The sequence below is a fragment of the Drosophila nasuta genome, chromosome 3 (assembly GCF_023558535.2).
Source record: "Drosophila nasuta strain 15112-1781.00 chromosome 3, ASM2355853v1, whole genome shotgun sequence".
NCBI classification, from domain to species: domain Eukaryota; kingdom Metazoa; phylum Arthropoda; class Insecta; order Diptera; family Drosophilidae; genus Drosophila; species Drosophila nasuta.
In genome coordinates, this window is record NC_083457.1 from 30,745,772 (window position 1) to 30,769,203 (window position 23,432).

General features: G+C 40.4%; 2 protein-coding genes across 7 annotated transcripts in view; one reads left to right on the plus strand and one right to left on the minus strand.

Moving 5' to 3' along the window:
- Positions 1-23,432, plus strand: part of LOC132790578 (uncharacterized) — a 72,666-nt gene that overhangs the window by 21,326 nt on the left and 27,908 nt on the right. For all 6 annotated transcript variants that reach the window (XM_060799148.1, XM_060799147.1, XM_060799149.1 and 3 more), the window contains exons 2-3: positions 1,831-4,031; positions 17,002-17,309. In XM_060799148.1, coding sequence (XP_060655131.1) covers positions 2,314-4,031; positions 17,002-17,309 — 2,026 coding nt within the window. In that variant the 5' untranslated portion in view covers positions 1,831-2,313. The remainder of the gene's footprint in view (positions 1-1,830; positions 4,032-17,001; positions 17,310-23,432) is intronic.
- On the minus strand, positions 20,109-22,706 carry LOC132792682 (odorant receptor 59b-like). Its single transcript, XM_060802129.1, is given in 4 exon segments — positions 20,109-21,126; positions 21,180-21,537; positions 21,932-22,377; positions 22,380-22,706. Coding segments are annotated over 4 exon segments (1,200 nt in total). The 3' UTR covers positions 20,109-21,057.

A 23,432-nucleotide genomic window follows, 5' to 3' on the forward strand; every position in this document is an offset into this window, starting at 1 on the left:
CAAATAAAATTTATAAAATTCGCAACACTTTTAACTTCTTTTATTGTAAATGTCACATAATATTATGTATATATTTCTTTATTTATTAAATTATTTCAAATTGTAAATGGAAGGTTCTTTAAACTTTTTTTTCGCTTATTCAAATGTTTATTTAGCGATTTCCGGTCTTTCATTAGAAGCGTTATCTAAATGTCTATGAACTTGTAGTACTTAAAGTTTGCTTACGCCTCTATTTGCTGTTGCTTTCACATAACTCGGACACTATGTTTTTTGTTGGATTTGTTGGGGATTAGCGAGTTTATACTGTATAAACTGAGCACACTCTTCAGCACTAAAATTGGGTGTCAATTTCTCATGTTGGTGCAAAGTCCCTTCTCTATTTATTCTACACACTCACACTCACACACACTTGTATGTGGAAATTGGTGTGTATGTGTATGGCATGTGTATTTCCGGCTGCTGTTGCTTGTGTCGTCTTGGCGCAATTTTTATGGTTCATAAAACCCGAAATTAGAAACTGCCGCCTTCCACTCACACAAACACTCACACACACACACAGACATGCACACAGAGACATACTTTTTATGCTGTGTTCATCCGACTAAAGCGTGAAAATCTGGCAAGTCCACTGTGAGCAAGCGAGATGTGGGGAGCAGCAGCAGCATCAGCCACGAAGTGGATTTTCTTATTAGTATTACATTTAAATGGCATATAATTTGTTTGCGTCATAATATTTATGTGAGTGCTACCCCAAAGGAGCATACTGCACACACACACACACATACACACACACAGAGCTCTACTTTGTATTTTGTATTTTGTTGTGCTGTGTACATATTTATGTTCACTTGGCTGCCGCTTCAGGGTCCCGCTGATGATGTCTGACAACGTCCGTCGGCCAAATTCGCATTTGTAACCATGGCTTTTGTGGGTTGGCGACGCAACGCAGCGCTGCGAAATCCCACCGCGAAGCAAAAATCACGATTTCGTCTTCTTAGAAATTGTATACAATTTGTAAGTGCCTCGCTGACTGCTTGCACTATGCAGCGCACACGCGGCGTATGCGCAATGTTGTATTCAAAGTCTGTCTGTGAGTGTGCTTGGGCGTGCACCAAGGGAAAATAACAACAACAACAACAGCTAAATCAACAGCAAGAACAATTTGCTATTTGTCTTAAACGGCGTTGCTCTTGTTTTCGCTGTGTTTGCGTGCGGAAATTTTTAATTGCCGCTTTAACGGGGAGTGGCCAAAATGGCTTTCGTTATTGTTGTCGTCGTTGCTGCTGCTGCTGCTGTTATTTTCGTACGTTTTGTTGTCCGCGTTTCCGTGTTGTTCTTTTCCCTTTGAAAATGCCACTTGTCCTGTGTGACTGCCCTTTGCACATAAAAAATACGTTTTCTTTACATTGCCATTTATTTTCACATACACACATACACAGGGTAGAAAAACGATAGACATAGAGATTGAAAGAGCGAGCAAGAGTGTGTGAGAGAAAGGGAGCAGACATAGTCACAAAGGAGCACGGCACGGAGATGTCCTTGAGCTCGTCTCCTTTCAGAATGCCAGCATAAGAACAAGTTAAGACCGAAAATAAAAAGAAGCAAAGGAAGAAATTCGCATAAATCAAAGCAAATATTTTGCTTACGTTTTGAAATCCAAATAGAGCTCCTTAGGCACAAACCCAGCTCCGCTTCACTCGCAGTACCTTAGGCTTAGTCCTTGGCCTGACTCACCCCTCATCATCATCATCATCATCGTCGCAACAAAAGCGCGCATTCAAAGTTATTCAAAGGCTAATCATTGGATTCTTGTTCTCTTCTTCATTGCAGCATCAAATTGACATTGCAGCAGCAGCAGGAGCGCCAAAGACAGAGATTGATATTGTGGAAACAACACGAATTTGACTTGTGCAGCTGAAGAACGATTGAAAAGGGAAGGAAATGAGCTCAGCAGCCACGAAACTGGTGCCCCAGGCTCCAAGTGGGCCTTTGCCTAGTAATGGCGGGCGCCAAGTTTACGCTTTGCTCTTTGAAGCTTGAAAATTCAACAGCGGCAACAACAAGAATCCCGAGCATAACTGCAACAGGAAGCAGAACAACAGCTGGCCAACAGTAATATGCGCTGGCAAAGGTAACCAAAATTCGTAGAAGAAAAACGAACGTAAATTGAAACGAAACGCAGATCACAAAAGAAAAGCGAAGAGAGCTGAAATTGATACCGTAATAGTCACTCAACCGTGAACAGCCCAGCTCCATCAAGCCATCGGCCAGCATCACAGCAGTCACAGTCGATAGTCGTCGACTGGCAGGGAGATGCCGCTGACAATGCGGCGGGCTTGGACCCATAGACTGTTGCTGTTGCTTGTGTTGCTGCAGCTGTTGTTGTGGCCGGCACGTTGCGAACTGGCAACGGAATCGAGTGTTGCACCGCAGCCGGCGAGAGCTCGAATCAAAACGAAAGCGGAAAGCATGGCATCAAACGTTGGCGACAGCTTCAACATACGCCATGGTCGCTCTAGGGCCCACATGCTGCACAGCAGCAGCCCCAACAGCAACAGCACACGCTTGACGCTGGTCAGTGATGCTGCAGCTGGAACTGGGGCTTTTCCCTTGCCATTGCCAGTGCCCACACAGCAATCGGGCACAGGCGGAGCGACAAGTCCGCCAGTCACGCATAAAATTCGCAAATTGCACAAGAAGAAAATCAACGAGGTGATACGTAAAAGCGTCGACAAGAGCCTGGGCGTGGTCAGGCCGGTGAAGAATCATCGCAGTCTCGCCGAGGCCGAACATCTGCAGGGCCGGCCCACAGATGTCGACGATGCGGACGATGATGAGACCGCGGCGGCACTCGATGAAGTAATGCAATTGGCGGATGAGATTGATTTGGAGAACTCATTAGTGTCAGCCTACCAGAATGTGGTTGCCGATGTGCCAGCTCAGTCCATGCTGCTGGCCACCGAGGCAACGGGACTCGGCATTGACATCGACACTGAACCCACAGCAACCAGAATGCGTGGGCAGAAGCGGAGTGACAGCGACAGCATCACAGCTCGACAATTTGTACGCGGTGTCAACGGTGATGATGCCAATTACGAGGATAGCGATGAGGATGATGAGCTGCTGCTGTCAACAACTACTGCTACGCAAATCGCAACATTCGCGCCTCGTCCGGCTGCGTGGCAGCTGCAGCAGCAAACTCGCAATGTGGCCAGAACACGTCTGCTGCCAGTTATGCAGAGCAACAGCAGCACTACAACTGCCAGCAGCAAAAACATTGCGGATGTCTCATTGAGAACACCTGTTCTTAATGTTAATGCGCCAGTTCATAGCGGAGACAGTTCACTCGATTACCGCCTCGATAAAATAGACTCTCGCAACGATGTCAGCAATGTGGACGACGACGAAGATGACGATGATGTGGATGCAGATGGCGATGAAGATTCGGATATAGATGCAGATTCAGCTGCAGATTCGCAGGCGGATGAAGATGTAACCGAGACGGAAACAAGCAATGCCGACAATAGCACAGACTTTGCCATTGGCCAGTGGCCAGCAGAGTCGGAGTCGGAGCCAGAGGCGAAGGCACGCTCGCAGGCCAGCACAAGCGAGGGCATTGAGATGAAACAGATCAACTTTAACTATGAGTCCGAAGCGGAAGCTGAAGCGGAAGTGGAGAACGATGCCGTGCAGGACACATCCGAGGTGACCATGGACGATGGCTATCCGCCGGAGGTGCTAATCGATGACAACAGCAAGCAGCTGGTGATTGGCGATGTCGAGAGCGATGCCGATGGCGACGATAGCGTTGATTCCAATCAAATAACAGCCGATGTGATTAATGCGCGCGATAGCAAAATTGACTTGGTATCCAAGTTTCTGCAATACATTGAACAGCAGCATTTGATGGGCTCGAACTGTGTGGCCGGGACTTCGCTCAATCTGGGCGAGGGTGTTGTTGACCGCTATGCCCAGGATCGATTTCGTGTCGAGGCCGAGGTGGCCGTCAATCGGGCCAATATGTTGACCAGGTGAGTCAAAAGTCAAACTTCCTTCACACACAGACACACAGACATACTTATTATTCACATGACAAACTTTTCCAATCGAAACTTGGCTGCTGGTCGAGTGTTCAGCCAAATGGAATGGCCACTGGCCATTCAAATTGTTTGGCATATGTATTCGGGCAATGTTTGTAGCGTGGGAGTCAGTGGAATCCATGGTCGTCGGTTTCATGATCCAAGCATCGATGTATTGAGCTTTAATCACAAGAGCAAATGTTGCAGGAGAAGGTTTTTTTGACGTTTGCTTCCATTTTAATTGAATGACAAATATCGTGGTAACTATTAGTACTTTTACTTTAATGTTTGCATATTTTGTTTAAACCAAACAAATTTCAAATATTAACAAGTAAGAAAGCTACAGTCGAGTGTGTTTGACTGTGAGATACCCATTTTAAATAAAATCAAAACAGTGCAGTATTATTTTTAAAATATACCAAATTAATATACCGAAAAAGTACTAAAATATACCAAAGGCCATATGTATATCGATATAGTACTATTTTAAATAAAAGCAAAACAGTGCGGTATTATTTTTTAAATATACCAAATTAACGTACCACACAATTACCAAAATATACCAAAGGCTATAGTTTATGTTTTTATATAATACTATTTTGAATAAAATATACCACATTAATATACCTCACAAATACCAAAATATATCAAAGGCCATAATTGGTTTTTGGATATAGTATGTTACTATTCAAAATATGCCTTAGAATGCAAATTGTACCAAATATACAGATAAAGAATATATAAAATATACATGGGGTCGGAGATGTCTCCTTCTGCCTGTTACATTCTACTCTTTGGATGGCAGGTATGCAAATCGTTAAAGTTGCTGCACAAAAAACTATGTTTAACTAATGATTTTTTATTTATTTTACATTTATAAAATCTAAAATAAAATGCATTTATTCAATAATGTGTTTACAAATAATGTAGAAAATTGTATTTATTAGCAAATACAAAACATTTTTTTTTTAATAGCATTAAGTTTCAATAGCAGCTGCAAACTTTATATGCAAAATATTTACATTAAAGCAAATGTTTCATCCAATTAAATATGGAATTTAAAAACGATACTTTTGAACAGTGGCAATTTTAGCTGCTGATTTTCCTGAATTTTGACAAACAGACTTTTATTATCCTTTTTGCTGCGTAATAGGAGCAACAAGTCCTGGGGGTGGACACTAGTTTTCACAACATTTGGCATTTTGCAGATTGGCAAAGCAAATACAAAGCAAAAAAAAGAATAAGCTAGAAAAAAGTTAATTGCGTATGCGTGATATACAAACAGGAGAAGAAAAGTTAGTTTGCGGACAATTAAGCAGAAGCACAAAGATAAGTAATTAGTTGTTTATATATTTAAGTTAGTTAGTTAGTGCAGACACAGAATAATTCCTTTTTATTTGTTCGTGCTCAAGTTAGCTCAGCGCACAGAGTGGACTACAATTTTGATAAAAGTTCAATTACTTAACCGAACTGTGTAACAGAAACCGAGCACCGACAACTGAGAACTAAAAGCTGAAAGCTGAGCGAATGGCCATTGGTCATCTAACCAACGAAAAAAAAAACAGCAAAAAGTTGGTCAAAACGAAAGCAAACGCAAACGCACGTCATGGGCCAAGGGCTTTGATTTACTTTGACAACCGCAACAATGGCAATTCTTCTGGTTTTTCTAGGAATTTGCAGCTGTCGCAGTGTGTGCGTTTAGTTTTTGTTCATTTCGCCAACGATTTCAGGCGTATCCCTGGCTCCGGCTCTGGCTCTCTCTTTGACAATCTCAAGGACATGCCATTTTCATCCACTCTCCGTCCCCCTTAATGCTCCACCTCTACCTCAACTGCTTGCTCTAGTCCAATATCAACCAGCAGGCAATGTTGAGGCGACATTTGTTCATCTCTCTTTTGGGCATTCAGCCACAATAAACACGAAAGTTTCAGCTATCCGTGCATAGACACAGACTCAGACACAGACAGAGACATTTTCACCACCGATACAGACGCAGACAGGACGCATATGTGGGCTACTGTCCATTACTTTGGAGCACTGTTGCTGTAGCCACCTGCATATAGCTCTAATTGTAAGTGTGTGTGTGTGTGTGTGCATGTGTGTGTGATCATATCGATGTGTGTGTTTGTTGGACATTGAATTTATGTCTCTGTGAAAAAGTGCTTCAACTTTTTTCTTCCTCTTTGGTTCGGTTAGCTTCGTTTCTGACAATATTAAAAAAAAAAATAGAAGGAAATACTATATATGGAGAGATGAAGAAAAATGTGAGCTAAAGAAAAGTCATGCATTGACATGTTTTTTCTTCGATTTGCCTTGATTGTTGCTACATAATTTTCTAGTGGCGACAAGAGCTTTTTTCGCTCTAACGATGAGAATCAACGTTGTTGGAGTCCAATAGCATTGATTAGAGGACGCTCAAATCATGGCCATTTGTTCGGCCAAAGTAAAAGTAATTTATTAAAAGCCGGTCGGATACAAACATCAGCAAATGCCGAAAGAAAAACGGAAAACATGACAACTTTCGTTAAGGTAAACGATATTTAAATACCCTAAGAAATTATCGAAATAGAATTGACTTCAATATCCTAATGGATTGTCCTAAGTTAGAGCAGTAAATTACCACGTAAATTTAAAATTAATCGGAATGTTTTCTTTTCAACAACAAGTAACATTTGAGGCGATGAAAACATAATAGCTTCGTCGGTCAAAGTACAAAGAATGTGCTGCAAAGACAAGCTGACAAATTTAATGTACATTTGCTGCCTGTCAATAAAACACAAATAAACAATTAACCACGCCGACAACATGACAAATTAAGTGGATCGTGAACAGAGGAACGACAAAAGCGACAGAACAGAACAAAACTCTGAATCGATTGGCCTGGAGAGCAATAAAATGGCAAAGTGCTGTTGCTAACGTCAAATGTCAATAAATTAAATTGTGTGCTGGCTTTCGGAACAGGATCAACATTATTGCATTTAGTGTCATATGTTAGACGTTTGTTTTCATTACAACTGAATACCCAACGCCGGTATTTGTTGTTGATGTTGTGTGTGTGTGTGTGTGTCTGTGTGTGTAAAATGTTGCCCTCGGGAGTTGTTGCTGATACTATGTACTATATTAGAGCGCATTTCTATTGACGTATATTAATGCCCAAGGCTGTCATGCGGCAGCTGTACTAGGATCAGGCAGCTGGGCAACTGATTTATTCACTCAGGGTGCGGGTCAATTTCAAATCCCTTGTTCATAATACGGAGCGTGGATATTCATCAGTTATTTTAATCAGTTCTCGATAGGTCGCCAACGCAATTTATTTCATGTGCAAACATAATCAAGGACTTCCTGCCTTGCTCTGCCCGGCTCAGCCCACGCGGCACTCGAAAGTTTTGTTCTTCGAAGGGCAAACTAGGGAAATCGCACCCCGCAAAAATGTTGCCGGAGATATGAGATATTGGAGTATACGTGTAGAGAGAGCCGACGGCTGCAAAGCATCCGGCGTAGACAACAGTCATTACGGAGCCAGACACCGTTTGGAGGAGGCGCTGCACAGTGGGCTAAAATACCGGGGTTTTTGCAAAGTAACTCAATTTGATTTAAATCGTGTTTATGATTTCCGCTCACACACAAAGTTTTCTCATTTCCTTTAATGCACACAAATAAATCTGATTACAAACTAAAATTTATTGCATATTAAGTTTTGTTATTTTTTTTAAATGTTTTGTTTTAGGATAAATTCATATATCATTGTAAATTAAATCATCATTCCTTGATTTCCAATTGAAATGTTTCCTTTTTATTATTTAGCAATTTCAATTCCACAAGTAAATGTACAATTTCTTAAAGAGATAAGCAAATTTATTTGAAATTTAAACATCATTTCTTATAGAGATGTTTTCTTTTTAGTGCTTTTCATTTCCTTTAACGCTTACAAATAATTTTGATTTTATTGCATTTAAAATTCTATTATATTTATTTTAAACAAAATAGGGTTTTGTATTTAAACAGCTTTGTGTAATTTTAAATAGAGATGTTCATTTTTGCTTACAATTTTAATTTTACAATTGAATGTCACCATTTAAGTTTCATATAGTTTCCAATAAACATGGCTTCCCTTTATTTTTGGCAAATACAATTCTCCAAATAAATGTCAAATTTAATTTTATTTATATCAAATAAAGTATGTAAATAATATATATACAAATTAGTGTATACTGCATTAAAATGTCATTATATTTAAACACGTTTTGTTTGATGTCGATTTAAATGTATCTAACATTGTGTAATTTCCAATAGACATGTTTTCCTTTTGTTTTTGTCTAATACAATTCCCCAAATAAATGTCAAATTTAATTTTATTTATGAGCTCAGGTCAACTCTAGTTACGAATGCATAATGAAATAATATTTTATAGATATTAATTAAATAGAACACCAGCGTTTGCCCTTTGGGCACCACGGTGCCTTCGATGGTGTGAGTTTAGTTGAATACACGTACCGACAAACTAATTGAAGTTATTGTTTTGTGATACATTGTTATTGTTGTTGTTGCTCGCCATTGTTGTTGGGCGTTCAGTTTTTGTGTCTAAGCATTTCCGTTTATTTGTTACGCAAACAAAAACAAGAACAGTTAACAAAGCAAAACAAAACCCAGCAAACAACAGCAAAGGGAAGACGAAGTGCAGACAACAAAGTAGAAAGAAAGGTGGCAAAAAACACCGAGAAGAGAACAGAAGAGGGAAAGAGAGAGGGACGCTGGCAGGAAAAACAATATCAATTCAAGTCGAAATTACGAGCTTCAATTGTTTTCTTGCCTTGGCCACTTTTCTTCTAGTTTTCCGTGAGCGCCGCAAAAGTGTTCGCCGTCAGCCAACTTGGCCAACAAAAACCAGCTAAACACGTACACATACACACTTACACACACCTTGAAGCCCAAAAACAAAGCGTTGAAAACGCGCAGAAAAGAGTTGGGCAAACTTTTAAGTACTTAAATGTGTTGTCGTCGAGCTTGAGCTAAAGTGTTGCCTTTCCTCTCTAAAAAAAAAAAAAACAGCCCCAACAACAATCTTTCCATTTCATTCCTTTGGCTGTACGACTTAACTGAAATTGAGTTTCCGGTTGCTTGTTGTTTGCCACACCATTTTGCTCAGCTACTGTTGCTTTTGCTGTTCTTCTTGTGTTGCTCTTTTGTCGGAACGTCAAAGTTGAAGGTGCCTTTTATGTTTTTTTGGTGGCATCTATCAGAACATTTCCCCGTCTCTGCGTTCGGTTTCACTTAAAGTTCGCCACCAGAGCGAAAGACAGAGATAGAGGATGATGCACACAAATCGCCTGTTGTACAATCGTTTTCAATTTGTCTTTGCAAGAGTTCTTGCCTTGCCTTGCCTCAAAAAGCTCATATATTGCACAGCGTTTCGCTTCTCGCGAATTTATTTGCCATACAAATCGAAATCTGCATAAGCGATGCGCATGCAACAACATCGCAAACAACAGCAACGATGTGCGATTGCCTGTGGCAATAAAACGCGACTTTGCCGCGAGTTGAAGAGCTGGCGACGCAGACATGATGACAACAACAAGGTCAAAACGGATGCCAACATCAGCTTTCGTTTCCCCTCCGACACCCCTTCGCTTTCGCTCCCGCTTTTAGCGCAATTGTGCCCATGTCATTGTCAACATCCTTCAAAGTTTGCCAGAGCAAACAAATAAATATGCAAGTGCGGACAGGAAAGAGACAAAGAGGGAGAGATTGACTCGAACAGACACACACAGAATCACAGATAGAGACACACAGCTCGAGATATACAACTAGATATATACATAGTGCAGATACTCATCAGAGAGGGCACATGGCTAACATCCGCGTTTGCTTTGGCTTTTTGTGCCGCTTGATTTGGCTCAGCGCCCAGCTCAGTTCACAGCTCAGCGGGTGGTGCTAATAACGCCCCCCGCCTCCGCCTTCGCTCCCGTTCGTCTGTTGCCACACCAAACCAAGGGCATCAGCATCCGTTTTGTTCCGGCGGCTCCCTTGGCTGCTCAGCTTAACTGACTGCGTTGTTGCGGTGCTCTTTTTCACAGAGCCGCAACAGTAGCAATTGCAGCAGCAGCAGCAACAGTGGCAGCAACAAAATGGAAATTGTTTTCATTTCGCACAAAACATTCCTAATGTGAATTTCAACTGGCTGCGTGGCTCGCCAATCCCCCGCCTCCGCCCCACCGCTTCGCATTGCTGTGCAACAATACTTACACAGTAGTACACAAGTGCAACTGAAGGGAACGTGCAACATGCAGCAGCGTGGCGCTGCGGTTACAGTGGCGACTGCAACCACTAAGCTCTAGCCACTCAACTGTGCCGCGGCCTTTTTCCACTCGGTTGGCTTTTGTAAGCGCATCTGACTTTGACTTTTCGGATACAATTGCAAGTGTAAATGTTATGGCTTTTGTTGCATACATCAACATCAAGCGTATAACCCAAACACTCAGCTCTTTCTCTCTCTCACTCTCTTTGTCTCTGCCTCGCTCTCTATTCAACTATTCCATCTTTTCTTTGCCTGCAAGCTGTCTCAATGGTGCAACACATGTTGCCATAACTTAACAGCTTAACAAACTTGTCGACCACTTGGCGTATGCGTTACATTTAAGCCAAGCTCTAGATGTAGCGCATACGCTATGGTGGCCAGTCTATTTTTACGCCATAAAAACCCCTGCCAGCCTGTCATTCTGCAGTTAATCCGCCGTCGAGTGAGAGGCCAAAAACAAGTCGAAAAATCATAGACATGCGCCGCATTGTGGCAGCAAAGTTTGCCCCGTAACTTTCGCTTGCCCCGCAGGGAGAGAGCGTCGTTGCCACAGTCGGCTCATTATGACCGGGCTGCGTGTTTGCTGCTTTAGTCTGGTCTACTCTCTACTGGTTTGGGAAGGGGGGAGGAAAGAAAATCAAAAGAAACTTTTTGCCCAAAAAAGCGCCGACCAAGTTTTTGCGTTGTTCCGCCGCAGCAATAATAATCATCAGGCGCGAGCAAAGAAGTTAGCAACTTGAAAGCAATTAACGGACTAAATCAAAAAAACATTTTTCAAAAAGCCAACACACAAAAGAAATACACAAAAGCGACACAAAATGGGCGTGTGGCAATGGGAGTGGGATTGTGTGTTCGAGTATGTGTATGTGTGTGTGTGTTTATGGGCTGCATAAACATGTCAACAGCAACTGCCGACTCCTGCTCCACAGCTTCTCGCTTCCGCCTCTGATTCATTTAGCCATTTGGCATGAGCCACAAGCGTGTGGTAACCACCGCCATATCCTTTTGCTTCCTTGGGCCAATTGAACGGGGCAAACAATTTTTAATTAATTTAACTCCTCATACCCCTCGGCTAATTGGGCACATATTGCACAGCTAATAAGGGGTATCCATAGGGGAACGCATATTAAGGAAAAGGTCACGGTTCGCATGTTACGCTTAAAAGCGTTGAGAGCTGTAGGAGGCTTAAGCTGACTTTTTACTTTATTTGACGGAAATAGACCAAGGTAATTCAATATTCGAGATATTCATATAAACAAAAAAAGAAAGTCGAGTTTGCTCGACTGTGATTAAAAGAAAAACATGACGGTATTATTCTAAAAATATACCAAAATACCATAACACCAAAATACTACAATATACCAAAGACTATGTTATTTATAGTACTACATTCTAAATATACCATAGAGGTCAAAGACCCACAGTAAGTAGGCGTTTTTTTTCCATACAAAAGTATTTTTTAAAAGACTTACGATTTTTATTTGATAGCAAAATTTCAGGAATTATAAAGACCAAATTTTTTATTGTGGGCGTGGCATAAATTTTCAACAAACTTAATCTGCATGCAAACATAACAAATGCTGTCAAAAAAACTATATCTCTGTTTTTTATAATCTGTGACTTAAAGGTGTTCAGAAGGACGGACAGACAGACAAACGGATAGGGATATATCATCTCGGAATATATATACTTTATAGGGTCAGAGATGCGTCCTTCTGTCTGTTACCATTCTACCCTATGATTAGCGGTTGTAAAAAGTGTCTTTTTTATAAATCAATTACTTTAATTGTTTGTTTTTAATTTATTTTCTTTGACCTTAAATGAAGTATGAAGCATTAAATTTATCCCTAATCGTGCCATTTGTTGATCCATACGACCTTTTTATAATGAAGTGCAAATCTGCATTAAATGTCGATTTTAATGATGAAATGAATTAACTGAATTCATTAATCTCTTTGAATGCGTTTTATGGCTATTCGAAGATTCCATTAGCCGCCTGGCACGATTTCCATATCCATCTCATCAAGCCGATCTTTAATTTAAAATGAGGAAAAAGCAATTAGCATTGAATCACATTTCAATCAGATACGGCATTTTATCGGCACATGGCTGGCATTTTGTGTTTGATCATTTAATTATGGCCTAATTAAAATTGACAAAGTCCTTGCTGCTTATGGGCCATTAAAAAGCGAGCGGCAAAATAAACATTTGCCTGGCCTGCGCCAAAAGAAAGCCCAAGCTGGCCACACCAACAAAAGCCAAGCAACTTTGGGGACAAAAGGCGCTGTGTTTCAACCAAAAAGGTCGACGACGATAGACATTCAGTTACGCTATCTTCTTCTCTGCCTTCTCTCCATGCCGGCAGGTGTAGAACCCCTTCAGTGATGATTTGCAGGGTGTTGAACATGCGTTGCAACGTTGTGCTTTGAATAATTAAAGTGGAACATTTTCGCATTCAATTAAGACGTCGACAGCAACACACAAAACACTCACACACACACACACACACACACACACAACAGTTACAAAGTAAGGTGCTTGAATAATGCCGAAGGACAAGTTGTGTGGCCTTGTGAAAGTTGAAGAAAGTTTGTGTATGATATTTGCATGCTGAAAATGGCCTGCAGTCCCCGTCGATTCGTCGATTTGATTTGATGTTGTTATTCTTGTTGTTGTTGTTATTCCCTTTTTTGTTTGTAGACCTTTTTTTTAGGTGCCGCAATGAGAATTTAATTTGCCAATTTCGCTTTTAACTCGATTTTCGTGCATAATTAATTGATTCTGACGCACAAAATGCCAAAGTATATTTAGTTTTCTTTTTTATTTTTGGAATTCCTTTAATGATATTTGTTATTTGTTGTTCCCTAAAAATCAATCTTTACTGCGGCAGCTCAAGTCGACGGCGACGGCCTTGTCATCGGCTTTAAGGCAAATTGGCATTTGTAAATTACACTCGCTAATACTCGGGGACCAGTTCAGCTCTCAGTTTCTCAGTTTCCGTCAGATCTTCTGTGTGTCAGCTGTGTGTCAGCCTTCACAAGTCAAATAAAAAGCGGCTTAAAAGCCAGCTCACTGATGATGCTTTGGCTGTTTCTTTGCTCCACCTCACTTCTTTCGCTCTCGCCTGGCTCACATTGTTATTTGTTTCTTGCCCCTACTTATCCCCGACTTTCACAAGTTTGTATTATGTATTTCACATGCTGCTGTCGCTGCTGCTGTTACTGCTGCAGGGGAAAGGCGGACACCATATGCAAAACAAATAAGCAGCCTGGCCCGCGGCTCACAGCGGCTTAGGCGCCGCTGTGACTGTCATGGAGATTCACACAACTCACACAGCCACAAACATACACGCATAGGAGTGTGTGGCAAGTGGGACAATGGGGAAGAAAGTCTTGAGGCATGACAGACAAGCGTTGTTATTAGGTAGCATCTCTTCTCGGCCTTGGTCAACGATTTTTAATTAAATGTCAGCGGCTTCAAGTGTACACAACAAACAACAAAAGATGCGGCAACTTTATGTAATTATCACCACACACACACATACATATACATACTCTTACACTTACACTCACGCACACCGTTATAAGAACACATAATCTGGTCATTAAAAATTCTCACTCCGCAACATTAATACTCTTAATGTGTGTGCTAGTGCTTCCATATTTCTTTTCACTGAAGTGCAATGCCATACAGACACTCTCTTTTGTATACACTTCCTTGTGAAATAAGTAAACGGCAAAACTTGTATTGAAATAGAAATTATTAAAAAGCAAATTAAACAATATTTTCATTCTACCAAAATAAAAGTGTTTAATAAGTAGTCGATTCATTATCTGTCGACATAAAAAGAATTGAAATCTTAAATTCAAAATTAGAGAGAAAAGATTAGATAAAGTTGTCGATTAGATAATTAGTGAAGTCGATAAATCAAAGACTTTGATCAAGTAAAAATACAAACAAATTAATTGAAATATTAATTAATTAGTAAATTTAGTTTCCTAAATCCAAAAAATAATAAGATACATCTTCATATTGTATAATAACTCATTTAAGGAATAAAATTGAGAAAATGTCTACCATATGTATATATATCCTCAAAAGTTTGCATAATAGTTGTGCTATGCTTATTTGTGGAAGCAAAGTTAAGCTAATTTTATAACATTTTGTTTCAATTTTTTTTTTATTATGTTTATTATTAAGTAGTTAAACCAGTACAGTAATAAAGTTCCACAACAACATTACATTTTAGGGAAAACTTATTCAGTTCAAACCTCATACACATCTTTAATAAAAAGTAACAGCTATCCACATATTAAGTAAATACTCAAAAGCTGTCCCAATAAGTATGCTATGGTTTTTTTCTAGGGGAAAACTCTCAAGGTGCCTGTCGCTGTCGCCGTTGCAATTAGCAAGGGTATTTCATTTGTGGCATCCCCCAATGCCAGCTGTTCTTTTAGTTGTTGTTGTTTACTCTTTTTCGCATGATACACACGCACAGTGGGGCAACAACAGAACGGTTGCACTCGACTCTACTTACAGAGTTACTTACTCATGAGTGCACCAACAACTTCAGCTCCTGCTGTTCACCTGTCCTCAGTCTTTGCCCCTTTCTCTCGCTCTCTCTGTCTGTCTGTTTGTTGTCTCCGTCTAACTACCTGAATGGTTGACGCACCTGGAGGAGCTTTCTGCTTGTTTTTACCCTTTTCAGCACTTAAGTGAGGAAAAGTGTCTTTAACACACTTTGCTGAGGCGTCACACAAGAGGATGCAACGGGGTGGAGCTCTGGTGAATGCTGTGCGTAAGTGCACAGTTGCAGTTCTACGAAATTGCCGCATTTTGAGAATTTGCAAACTAAGAGTTCAAGTGGTCTGGCTGGGGAACCGAATACAGTTTGCCAGAGAGTGAGAACGAGAGAGCTATAAAGTGCAAGAAATAGTGTTCACTTAGCTGAGGATAGCTAATTAAAGAGTCTACAGCCAAACCACACACAGACCACACTGCTCAGCAATTTTGACTACTTATGTATGTACTTGTGTCCCATTCGCACTTGAGAGGACATCCATTATATACTTATCATATTAGTAATTGCCCAAGCGAATTGTCTGGCCGTAAATCACATGTGAGTGTGGAAGCTGTTGCAAGATTACTTGCAAAGTCAGCAACACCATCATCATCATTACCCAGCCTCAAGTTTCGATCTTTTTTTCTCTGTTTGGCTTTCTTAAGTCTGCAAGCGACTTTTGAGCCATGAGACGAGACTGGGGCCTGGCCAAGTCGACTGACAAAATGCCGCTGACATTTACAAATGAAGCTCGAGTAAATCAACTAATTAATGTGCCACGCCCCGAGCGAGCGAACTTGTCAAATGCACACTTAACTCCGCTCGCTGTGTGTGTGGCGTTGACTTTATCCGCTCTATTGGAAAATAAAGTCAACCAAGCAGCCGCCTAATGTGTGGACAAACAAATACAAAAAAAAAAACGAAATACCAAGGACATCTCTCTTCATGTAAAACAATGTGTACCATGAGTAAACCAATGCAGCACTGGCAAGCACTAGGTGAAAATGGATGAGCATTAATATCTCTGGAGATATGAATTTGGGGCACAGTGAGACAATGAATAATGAGGCTTGTCAGATATTCGGCATTCTTAATGGAATCTACATTTACAAATTGTTTCATAATGGATCACAAATTAAACCATTGAGTTTAATACCTCAATTCGTAAATTTAATATGGCAAAAATATTTTTTTTCTACCATCTTTTACAAGTTTAAGATCAGAATGTGATATGAGCAAATAAAGTGCAGCACTCTCATTGCTTTTTGCATATTTATATGCACTTTCAGCAGCTATTTTCATTTATATACTGTGCCAACCTTGACCATCGCACAGAGAATCAAAAGTTATCTGTAGAAATAATAAATGAAGCAAACAGCAAGCACACAAAACTCATGCAGGGACATTCAATGGTTTTTTGTTAATGCCCAAAGTAACTATTATGTTAAAGCGACATTTTAATTAATGCTGGCCAGAGGAGACATCAACCAAACAGAGAGAGAGAGAGAGAGGGAGACTAAAGGCAAAGGAAGAGGAGAAACGGACGCCACTCAAGGCAATATCTTGAACATAATTTTCTCATTTCCTTACACTTGTACAATATAGTACACATGTATATATATAGCACACCTACATACAACAGCCGGAGAGCTGAGACGGCACAATAGCCATAGCCGACAGGCAGCAAGAAGCACACTTGAGCACAGCTTGAAGCAGCATAATGCGCTGCGCCTATAAGTGCACTTGTGTTTGTGCCCCAGTCCCGAGTTGTTGCAATCGCTTGCTGTAATGGGGACACCAGCAGGGGGTGGCCAAGGAAGGGGCGGGGCAGTTGACAAGCGGTTATAAAAATATAAATGACAGCCCAACACAAAATGAGTGGAAGAACCCGGGCAAACAATAATAAGTCTCGTATGCCTTTCACTTGACACCAACCCAGCCCAAAGCCACTTTTGGCCTGTCTATTATAGTATATGGGTTTCGCCATGGATTTTTAATGCAATTTCAGTTCGTAAATTCAATTGCATTCTCTCATGCATTCATTCATTCTCTCTGTCTGCTTGCAGAATCTTCAAGACAACAGCGCATTCGGTGCAGGAGGATGTCAATTTGCTGCACGCCTCGGTATTATCCATGGTGGAGTTCGACGATGATATATTCGCCGCCGGGAATTGTTTCGATTGGAATGAACATCCATCGCAACCGGGACTCTTTTGTCCATTCGCATATCGGTTGCCGCCACCCAATCTGGGCGCCATATTCGCCAAGGATCTGGCCATGGAGTATCATTACCTGGGCAACACATCCGAATGGTTCTTTCTGGCGCGCAAAAATGCCGAGAAAGTGATAGCACGGAACGAGCAGTACCTGAAATGTAAGTGCCAACCTGATTTATGCTCAACTTGCGAATTGGCTGAGGTCTGTCCTCGACTTATATTTATGAGCCGATAACAATATGGGGGTTTGGGTTTGGGTATGAGTATGACATTGAATATTTATATTTGCTGCGTGCTTTAATCTCTGACTTCATTAGTCACTGTCCAGACAGCGGGGAAGAAGTTTTGTCACAAGGAATCGGCCATAAAAGCAGAAGCTTCTGCCTAATTGCGTCGCCATTTCATGGCAAATATTTTACGGCTGCTTTATCATTGCCCTGCTCTCCAAGTTGGGAAAATTTCTATCATAGCCCAACAATTAAGCAAATAAATAAGAGGCAAAATGCCGGCGCACACGGACTCTAAATACTTATGCGAGACAACGACGCCACTTAAAATGTAAATGAACGGCTCGCAATCTTGGCAGCGTCTTTCTAATTAGTCCTGATTCCAAACGTGCGCAATCACCTGCCGAGCGAGAAAGGAAGGAAGAAATGTTTAATTTATGCATATGTCACAGTTGCTGGGCAGCCGCTTTCAATTTCCGGTCTGCACTCTGTATTCATATGCGTTCAAGCCAATTAAACACACACGCAGAAACGATTCACATTCGCAGCATATTTAATCGGCATATGCTTCAGGGCTTATTGCTTGAATTAACAGGCAATGCAGAAACAATCAACGCATTAAATGCAACTGGAAACGAAATAACATTTAATTATGCATTTACAGACTACCGATTTTCTCACTCACATTCGCTGTCAGCCAATCCTTCAATTTGTTTGACAGCTGCCACAATGTACGATATGCATAATTTGCAGAATTAAAGGTTACGTATACGCCACGTGTGTGTGGGGTGTGGTGTGCCATCGTGTGTTTAGCACACGAGCATGCAAATGGACTTGTTTGTTCAACTGCTGGCCCAACTAATATACACTATCCATGCTTCGTCGTATATTCCACATTTGATGAACGCTATTACGTTGGGAGTGAAAGAGGAGCTTTGGCTTTTTTGTAGCCTCTGGTTGCACGGCAAATTGCATGTGAGTCACAAACATACAAATTCCAAAATGACAAACGGAATCGAAAACAAACACGCAGACTCGAAGGATCCCAGAACTTCCGTAACCGGACTCCCCACCGCTTCTAAACACACATAGTAGAACACAGTGTTCGAATTCATGCATACTAATGTCGTTTTTTTCGTTTTTTTGGAAGCGGGGCAAACGGCACAAAATTGCAGCCTGTTTCGGGAGGCAAACAAAGGCCTCTCTTGCCGGCCAACTATTTGCCACAGATAAAAATTCATTTGTTCGTTGCTCGTTCGCCTTGTTTGTTTGTTAGAAGAGGAAGAAATTGGGAACGATTTTAGTGTGTATGTGGGATATTGAATTTGATGGAGATGAACAAAAAAACAAACTGACGATATATTATTTTTGCAGCTCAAATAATGAACATAGCCGCTTGAACTTTTGCATGTGTGTGTATCTGTATGTATGTCAGTGTGTGTGTGGGGGGCTGACCACCATTTGACAAGGAGTCATTTATCTGTGGAAAACAACGACCTCGACTTGCATAAAACTAAGTTGAAAGATGCCTCACGGAATAACCGCAACTATGAACTATGATTTACGGTCCTCGACGTGTGTGTGTGGCAAATATAGTGTTTTAGGCTAGCGATGATTGCGTGCTACATGACAGCACAACTCGTGTTTGAGCCACAAATGTCAGAAGGCTAATAAAACCTAAATGAATAACAGCAAGAACAAACATGGCAAGCGCGAGTTTCCTATCAATTTATCATGGAATGTTAGATAAATATTGCTTCATTTCATCAAAATTGCCTTTTCATTTATTACAGAGTGATTTAATCGTGTTGCTCGTGACTAAGAAAGCCAATTCTTGCTTGGCCCATCTCTAGAACGAAGCGTGTTAGAATGCGCCTTAAGGTCGCCGTCGCCATCGCTGCTGGGATATCTGCAATGGCGTCGCTGACTTTCAATTTATATGCATTTGCATAGTTGCATCCTTCGCCTTCCTTTGACTTCGTCCTTAGTGGCTGGTGAAACTTTCTACTACAGAAATTGCTGGAAACTTTATTAAATTTTCAGCATTTTGTGCACGTCAACTGTGAACACATTCATGTATAATTTTGTAACCGCAATTAATTGGCGAGCAATTCACGTGCAATTAATTTGATTATACATTTGCGGTGCACTCGATTCAATTACAAATGTTTTTTTAATACCAGCCAATGTCCATGACTTTTTGCCAAAAAAAATAGAGGAAAAAAATAAAAATTTTACAGTATAATACATTTTTTTTCGTAAGTTTCATTAAATTTGCCGAGTCTGCAATAAATTGAACAATTATGGCCGCAATTTATTTAATGTTGTTACCAAAAATATGACTGAAAAATAATGAAACAAATCATTTGTGTATAATTGCCAAAATACAAAAAGAAAAAACCGAAAATCTGCATCAATTGGGAATTGAATTTTAATTCCACTGAAATGGAAAAATATTTATTAAGTATCGAAATACAAATTGCAGCACACAAATTAGCAATTAAAATACAATTAACACATTTTCGGTACGTTTCAATTAATTTTAGAGTATTCAATTTAAATGGCAAATATTGGTCATGCTGATTTAATGAGGAATGCATAAATTCAACTGGTTAAATTAAGCGAAATATTCTGAGCTACTTTATGATGTCTGTTATCACACATATAGATTTTAGCAAGTCAATTCAATTTATTTGCACAATCATTTTTATTAAAGAAAAGCTTGTTTGACAATAAATTCAAAAGCAATCTGAAATTAGCTGCACTATCGCTGTCAGCGCACAGAGCAATTGTTGTGAGCAAACCGAAGGACAATGGCAATAAATGTGTGTGAGTGTGTGTGTTTGTGGGCGACTGTGTGCGTGCACATGTGCGAGTGTGGTAAGTAAACCGCAAAAATATGTCATAATATTTGTTTTTAGTTCAAACACAGCGACTTGTCCATTGTTATCCTTTGCCGCCGTCATTGTGGCTGCCTCAGTTGATGCCATTCAGCTTCAACATACTCGTACATATAGAACACTCTCCTATCGTGTGTTTGTGTATGATATTTTTTTTGTGTCTACCCCGTCACGTGTTTAACATAAAATTTAAATAAAAATCACATACAATATGTAAACAGTAATATGTGTATGTACGTACTTCCTGCGTTTCCTTCGGATTCGTTACGGATCTGTTGTGCCTCATGGCGCATGCCTCATGCCGCGTCTTGTGTCAATGCTTTAGGCGTCTTTAGAGTCTGCTCTTTTTATGCGTTCTGATTATTTCTGCTTGGCTGTTGTTCTTCTTGCTATTGTAATTTCCGTCTGTTAACACAATTTGCGCAAATTCTCGAGAGAGGCAGAGGAGAACGTCGAATTCCGTCCGCTTGCGGCTTTTCATTTCCATTGCCATTTTGGGGACTCGCAATTGCGAGGCACAACTAAATCAGCTAAATCTTATGAGATAAACTATAACATATACAAATTCTATGCAAATGCCAGCCACAAACAATGTCGAGCGTGTGTATGTGTGGGGTAGATTTTTTACTGGGTCTCTGGCTCTATAAAACAAAGGCAATTGTAGACGGGCACTTGGCACGCGCCGAGCACATTTGGGCCACAATAAATAAAGATGGAAATTCACGTTAATATAAAAGCGGATAAGCCACTAAAATGGGACGCTACACAATTTTTGCATTTCACTGAAATTGTTCGGCCAGATTCATTTGCCGCACTATGGTGATGATGCTGAATGCAAACTTGGCCACCTGCGAAATGTGTAAGTGTGATTCAGAGAGTACTCAATAAGTCGCATACTTACGCTGATATTGCTGTTCATTGAGATGGGAAATATGCCACCAGCAATGAATATAATCGGCTGCTGCACATGGTGCATAAAGTGAACCAGTGTCGATTTATAGCCCGGCTCCGCATCGGCCCAGTTCGATTGGAAAATTGTGTTAGCCAAGTCGTCGCAGTCGTCAATTAGCAAATTGCACGTGTAGCAAAAGGGAAATGTCTGCATCAAGATCGTAATAACGAACATAAAGGAGGCAAGACCACGCCAAAAGTTCGAGAAGAAAAACACGTTGATTAGCGTCAATCCCAGCACGGAACCAATCAGCAAAAATTGCACAAATATAGTGCGTGATATTATAGGACGTATTAAGTTGCAGCATCTGGCAAAGAAAAGAAATAATTATGAAAGCTACAGCACCAAATTAATATACGGGGAAAAACCTAAAATATACCGAAAGCTATATTTGAGATATCGATATACTGTTTCATACAAAATATATCATAGAAAACAAAATATACCTTATTGTCAATTAAACAGCACCTAAGGCTACTTTTGTAATATGAAACGATTTCTTCAATAACTTCTGAAATTTGTATATACATTTACTAAAGTTAATATTGTATACACCAGAAGTCATGAATCTAGTTTAAAAAAATACGCTTGCTATTAGCTTTTTCGAAATTTATGTATATATATACTTTCTGGAGTTCGAGATGCCCCTTTTACAAAGTATAAATATTAACCCGAGCAACAGCCAACAACTCAAACATTACCTCAATATCAGTTTATGATCCATGATGCAGTTGACCAAATCCTGATAGTTGTCCTTCTCCGATCTCGTGGGATCCATGCGCAGATTTCGCACATGATCTTTCAGCACATCGAAGTGCGCGCGAAATATGATCATGAACATCAAGGGATACGTGTCCGAAAGTTGATCCTGCAGCACGGCAAAGGACATAGTAATATACTCAAAGATCGACTGTATCCACAAGCTACCGAGACCATCATGCCAGTCGACAAATGGATTGTAGACAGACCAAGGCGGACGACCACTGAGTACATACGAGAGAAATGTTGAGCCCGCATAGCCGCAGTAGATGAAGCTGTAGATGAGAAAAGCATAGTTGCAACGTGCCACCATCTCATGTATTTTCTGCCGATCGCTATCGTTGTGCAACCGCTCATCGAGTCTGTCCAGCAGATTCTCAGTTTTTTTCGCAGACGCCAGAGAAAAATGTATGTGATGGTTGATTTCACAGAGGCGCCATACACATTAATTGCCACTTGCAGCGAGGTGAGAAACTCGCCCGGTGTAAAATTCTTAAACTCTTTCACGTAGCTGATGATGAAGCCCACGGGCAAGTAAAATACGCCAAATGCGAATGGCACACATGTCCAGAAGAGGTAAACATAGCGCCAGACCCCTTGCTTTGGAGGAATCCAACCAATTAATGTCATCGCCCGATACATATAGATGTTGCCCTCGCGGGAACGCACGTGCTCCGTAAGAGGAGCCGGTTTGATCAGCTTGAACATCGAATCCATGGCGAATTGTTGACCCAACAATGACTGCGTTTTGCTTTTATAGTCGCGATTTGAATTTGCAACATGCACATGCAGCTGTTTGTATTCACGCGGCACGTTACAACTGTTATTAGGGTCAAAAAGTTTTTGGCAATGCAGGTGTTGTGGCAGGAATTAATTTTTTGAAGTGTAAGCGACCGTCGACAGACCATTCAAATATTCAACACGAATGTTTCAATTGTAAATATTAGTTGGAAAGTCACGAGGTTCTATCAATAACATGCAAAACGCCTCCAGCTGATTGCATTAATTAAACATTTGGTGTTTTACTAGCACAATAATCATTTGCTTAACTGCCTCGAGTAGTTTAGTTTGGTCAGGTTTAAGGGGCTGCACCTTATGATATGACGGGCAGTAAATAAGCAAATCTGTACATTAATAAATATTGATTCATTTACACATTAATAAATCATTATCAACATTGAGGGAAAGAGCAGCTCATATCTATTTAATTGCGAATATTTTATCAATAAACCATTTTCTGCAACTCAAACCGAAATCAAACTGTAATCTAACAAACGTCGGATGCATGGTTGTGAAGTTAAATTATTACTTAGTAATTACCTTAGGCAATGCATATCAATCTCAGTTGTACATTTCTCTATGCTATTTACACACATTTAAAAATGCTATTAAAAAGATAAAATTTCAGTCATATACAGATTCACATTCCTCAGATACTTTAGA